The sequence below is a fragment of the Trachymyrmex cornetzi genome, unplaced genomic scaffold (genome assembly GCF_001594075.2).
Source record: "Trachymyrmex cornetzi isolate Tcor2-1 unplaced genomic scaffold, Tcor1.1 scaffold147, whole genome shotgun sequence".
In the NCBI taxonomy this organism is placed as follows: domain Eukaryota; kingdom Metazoa; phylum Arthropoda; class Insecta; order Hymenoptera; family Formicidae; genus Trachymyrmex; species Trachymyrmex cornetzi.
In genome coordinates this window covers 935651-941650 of record NW_017296059.1, presented here as the reverse complement: position 1 = coordinate 941650, position 6000 = coordinate 935651, and the positions used below count along the sequence as shown (strand labels likewise).

The following is a 6000-nucleotide window of genomic DNA, read 5'->3' as shown; positions in this document are numbered from 1 at the left end:
CCCCCCCCCCCCCCCCCCTCCCCTCCTCTCCTCCCGCGGGATTAAAATGACTTAATTTAAACTTCGTAACGCCGACACGGACGCCGCGCAAAACGACAATCCGGCGATTTTATCCTTCGCAAAGCCACCCGCGCCGCCCGCATTTAATGCAGGCTAATTCGGCCCTCTGTATAAAGCTGCATAAAGAGGACCCACCTCTTGCCAAGTCCTTTGCTTCCGCTTCTTCGAAGTGATTACGAGGTTTGCTCTCTTCCTGGAGAACACCTTCCTTGGTCCCTCCTTTGGAAGCTGAAGAAATCCGTTCGCTTAAAACGTCTCAGAAATGTTCTTTCTCAATTTTACGGGGCTTAAAATGACCCACAGCGAATTATTCTCTCAGTTCTTTTCGGAAATTCTCTGTACCCACCATCGAAAACGGCAGTTGTCTATGTAACTATAATCTCTCGTCTTAATTTCAACGCTTTATTCGTCTCTACGCTGCAACGCCTTTTCTTTTTTTATAATCGACAATGCAGAAATTTTATAAATTAGCCATAACACACAAAATAGCACATTATGTTTAACTGGAATAAACCGTTTGGATTAATGTTATGTTACTCTCTAAATCTGAATCAGTGGGTAATTACAATTCACAGTACAATACTTGGTACCTTGCTTGGTACTGAAGTAATAATCAGTGAAATTCAACTTAAGAAAAAAAGGAACTTTGAGCATTATATAATTAAAATATCGATATTTGTATATGTCAGTTTCAGTACCATATATTAAGTTTATACATTAAGCACGGTTGGATTCCATGTTTCATTGATTCTTTATGTTGGATGCTGATCCAATTAATTTATATATACGTATACATCCCTTATAAAAAAAAACCAGAGATTCATTATGGAAGAATGTGATCTGATTGGATAATTTTTGTTGACCTAATCATCGTTATATCCGAAACAGGACGAAAAAGGAAGAAACCCCGCGGTTACAACGTGAAAAAATTGTAAGCGTCCGAAGTAGTTTGCGGTGTCGCGCGATGATCATAACTTCCCATTGCCTTTTGCAGGCCTGTACAAGACGAGAAAAAAAAAGTGTCGCCTACCAAGCCGAAAAGCTTGCACCGGAGGAAATGATAAATATCGGTGCGCGAGTACGTGACCGGGTCATTCGGATTTTTCAGGACGGTGAAAGAGAGTGCAATGGGTGTCCGGACGACGAAGAGGCTTTATCGTGACAAATGGCCGCGGGACGAAAATTTGCCTAATTAAAACGTGGCATGGTCAACACAGCCGCGTACTCCGTATACGGTAGAAAGGGATTAATTCTCCTCCCGCGTCGTTGGTACGACGGAATTTAACCCTTACTCGCCGCGCGCAATCTGGGATCAACGTGTTTTTATTTCAACAAAAAAGAGACGGAGAGAACGAGAGAGAAATTACCAGATTGGATTTGTTCGTTTGTTCATTTCCTTTGTATTGCTTAAAATATCACTCTCTCTATGTCTCTCTTTCCTTTTCTTTCTTCCATATCTCTCTCTCTCTTCATTTCGCGTGAAATAGATTTATTCATCTCTCTCAATTCAGAATTTTTCAATCTTAAGCTTGTTTTAAGTGGACTAAAACAATTCCAGGCTAGGTATTCATCTCGATATTCATAATCCGTTTTTATCTTAAGATCATTTCAAGTAATGTCGTAAGATAATAATGCTTTGACTGATGATATTTCAAAATGGTCTTAAATATAAAAAGTGACTATAAATATCGGCCCTAATCTCTTGGGATTTAAGATTTATCGACACGGTGTGCTATTTCTACGACAAAATATAGATTAGTTTGATCGTATCATCTCTGACAATTTAGTTCGAACCAAAGGAAGCCCTCCAAGTAAACCTCGCGCATTTAATACAATCGATCATGCACCAATAATTGCAACCGCGCCGTTTCCCGTCTCGCCGGGCCGTTTCTTCTAACTCGATAGCTTCTCGAGGACTCGGACGAGGTCCAATTGGTGAAGAACGCCGTTCGATAAATCCCTCGACAATTCTGGCGCGCCGAAAAGAGCCGCAGCCAATCCCGTCCCCCAACAGTCGATTCGCTCGCTCGGCCACTCGGAAAAAGCATCCCAACCACTTTGCGGTGTCCCCCTTGGTTTACTCATTTTCTTGCTCTTTCCTTTCTGTCCGCTTGCTTATCCTTCTCTCTCTCGTTGCTCGCAAGCTCGAGAGTTGCTGTGCTTGCAACCGATGTGACTTTTGACTCGCGCGACGATTGTATCGATTCCGCTTGTTCAATTCAAAATTTTATATTCTCTCTACAGGATTCAATTACATTTAAAATTTATATATTTATATTTAAATTATATTTAAAATCACATTCCGGCGGAATGCAAATGTGCATTAATAATTTCGAGTATTTACATTTCTATTGAATAAATAAAAAAAAAATACCATTTAATTAATTTTTGACTCGTAAAAATTAATCGTATGCGGTTGAATATTGTTACGATTTTCGTCGATTTTGTATGTTACTTCGCAACGTTATGCGCATTTTGTGTTCTGATAAATAATCTAAAGCATGAAAGAAGTTTCCATGAAAATGCACATGCGATAATTAATTATATAACTTTATAAATCCCTAGTTTGTTACGAGTATCCCACTCTTTCCTGCTCTGTTTTATTTAAATTAATACTACACTGGACTGGCAGCAATTAATACGAAACTGAACAATTTAATTTGAAACTCTGTTTCTACTTGTGATTCATCATACCATTCCGGGTATTATCTTCCACTTCATCTTCACTTCAAAGTACGACAACCACACTCGCGTAACTTTACGGGTGCGTCTCCATTTCGCCTTAACCATTGGATTCATCTTAATTAAATCAAAAAGACATCTAAATGAAATGTCAAGTTCGAGACAAATTTTGTAAAAAAAATAATGTTTTATCACCGAACATCTTTTTCGCCGAGTTCCAAACTGAAATAAATTATTTTTGCTTATAGTTTTTTATATTATTCTCACGTAAACGAGAAAATTTTGATATTATCTTGATATCTCTTTCTCTTTTGATAATTAAAAAAGTATAAAATATTTTCTACTCATTTTCATTAAGTATCAATTTTTTATCTGCTTTTTTTCTAAAAAAGAAGTATTTTAACTTTTCCTGCCATACACAATTTTAAATTATTATCACTGTCGCGAAAGATAATCGGAAATTCATGAAAAAATAGTTCAATTCTCAAAAACGACGGTCGCGTTGCATCTGCATATACAGGCCATACAGCATTTGCGCGTAATAACTGCGATTCGATCATGCGAGCTCGCACACAAACGACGCGATCGAGAGAGGCTAGACATTCCGGAAAATTCTCTCTGGAAGAAATGAATGTCGATTGACGTGCGCGGGTGGGAATTAAATAAAAATCACGCGAATCGTAGATTTGGACCACGCGCAGCCGGAAACGAGATGAGCACCGAGCTCGCCTGTTCGCTCGGCTGGTCTCTGCATGCGAATGAGGGAAACGCACGGTGCGGGGACGAAGGGCGGAAGGGACGCGAAAGGAGAACACCTCGGGGATGGGAAGGGTTACAGTTCCTTGTCGCCGAAGCCAAGTCGAGCCAAGAAACGGAACGGAAGGAAGACTGCATTTATTAAACTGAGCGCAGACGTGCACGTCGCCCCTCTCCCCCGACTCCCTACATCCCCGTCTTCCTTTCACCCCGCTTGAGGGAAACTACGGGCTTTCGCTCGAGCAATCCCTCCCCCACACCTCGACTTCTCTCTTTCTCTCTCTCTCTCGCCACTCTTTTCTTCAACCCTCCTACTGTTCGTAATTCCTGGCCGCCGCTACTACCTCCCTGGAATGAGGTCGGTATGTGTAAAATAGTGCCCCGATACGCTCTTCATCACCGAGTCGCTTCTTCGCCGTCCGCTTTATTTCTTCCTCTCGCTTTCTTTCGGTCCCTTTTATCTCCACTTTACTCTCCATCTTCCGCTCTTTCTCTCGAGCGTGTTTCTTCTGGCTATTGTCAATAGTTGCCGCTTTGCTCGAATTTTTCGCACATTTCCGTTTCCCTTGATCTTCTTCGTGCCATTCTTTTCGAATAACGTTACATTTTTTTTTTTACGATTTTTTCCCTTATATTTTGTGTGCTCCTTTTTTTGTCATATTTCGCAATCTTTTTATTTTTCGCTCTTATGTTTCTCTTGTCCCATTTTTTCCCTTCGAATCTTTTTATCTCAACTCACTTTTACTTCCCCTTCTCGGTCTATTTATGGTTTTTCAATTTGCTTCGGTGCTTTCTTCCTTTTTACCTTTACCCTCCCTCTAAGAACCCGTCTCTATGTACCGCTTTTCTGGAGCAAATAATGTCATGCACTAACACGACTGAAATGCGGGTAGTCCGACTGTGCTCGGTATTTAGGTTTGTACCACATCCACCGACGAGAATCATCATCGGTGAAAGCCGCCGGAAGTATCGATCGGTCGGGCGATCGTGGATGACGAATATGCGCCGGGCGTATCGCACCCCCGTGCCGTTCTCTCTTTTCCTCCTCTCACACTCTCACTGTCTATCCCTCTCTATTTGTGCGACGTATACCGGTGGCACCGCGTCGCGTGTGGGGGAAACGAGACAATTAATCAACCGGCACAATCGCGCACCTACTCGCGCGACTCGGTCGAGCCCCGTGACTGATTCATTATGAGACCTTAATTAAGTCCCCGGACATTAGCATACCGACCACGCGGCAACCCCCTCTCTTTCCGCCACTGTGCTTCTCTTATCGTCTACCCTCCGCTCTTCTGTATTCTTTCGGTACGGTGTACGGTGTACGGTGTCTGATCCTCTGGAATTCGCGAAACTGGATCAGCTTGACCCTCGACAGGAGTAAAAAACGACCTTAATTGGAATAATTAGTCACGAAAGGTACCCTCTCGGCAAATTATACGTTTAAGAATTCTGGACTGGTTAATAATATGATTAGAAGAGAGTTCTGTTAAATTAATTATTCTGTTACAATCTCTATCGCGAAGACTAAAATGTTTTAAATGAGTTTGATGCAATTCAGAATAGATCTCTTGTCACCCAATTACAAATTTACATTTTACAAATGAAGAAAAATGTCCACGAGAGCGAAAGGTTTGAAAATGAGCGCAGGTGTATCCGTCTGGGATAGTCTTATCTTATCACGTGCTGGATGGCCAAACCTTCCAACGCGAGAATTCTTTATTGGGCAGTTAGACACCCCTGATAAAAACGCGCCGTTTTGCCGCTCATACTAATGAAATTTTTCAGACAGATTTTTTTTCATCGTGAGAGCTATTAAAAGTTATTTCAAAATCTATTAAATTTAATCCTAATTGGTATTTGTAGATCCAGTGAACCTGGACATTTTTTCACCTACGTTGTGAATGAGATTGTTTATAACAAATATTTTCCACGACTTTACATAATTTTAAGTTACATAATTTTCTTTTTCGAATTTTCATCTTTAAAATGAAAAAAACCCTTATATTAACTTTAAGCAAAGATATGTATATCGATTTAAATTAATTAATTAATTAAATTAATTAATACTAGACTCGCGAATACCATCAAGAAAATTTCGGAGCTAATACCGATTAAAGTTAAAAATCCGTATTAATATTTATGACTCCAATTACATCAGATACTACAATTCAAATTTTGCGTTGGTCGAAATTTTCTCGTGAAAAAAAGGCGTTTTCTTTCCTCCCGCGTTCCCGATTAATGAGTCTCCGTCAATAAGATTAATCGGTGATCTTTTAATTTTTCAGCACGCTGAGGTGGAGGATGGAGGAGCTGGAGACGCTGGAGAGCACGGAGTGCCCGGAGTGCCCCGGGCCGCCCCCTGAGTTCCGGTTGCCACCACCCCCCCGACCGCCTTTCCTCACTGAGGGCACCTTCTGCTCGGAGTCACCCCTCGCCGAGCTCGAAGACTGTGTTGCTATCCCGGTAAGTCCGATCTTTCGATCTTTTCCCTCGATTCTT

General features: G+C 41.2%; 1 protein-coding gene across 1 annotated transcript in view; it reads left to right on the top strand.

The window, feature by feature from the left end:
• Positions 1 to 6000, top strand: part of pxb (putative Hedgehog signaling attenuator pxb) — a 110370-nt gene that overhangs the window by 18402 nt on the left and 85968 nt on the right. Inside the window, exon 2 of the mRNA XM_018502031.1 lies at positions 5787 to 5964. Coding sequence (XP_018357533.1) covers positions 5803 to 5964 — 162 coding nt within the window. The 5' untranslated portion in view covers positions 5787 to 5802. The remainder of the gene's footprint in view (positions 1 to 5786; positions 5965 to 6000) is intronic.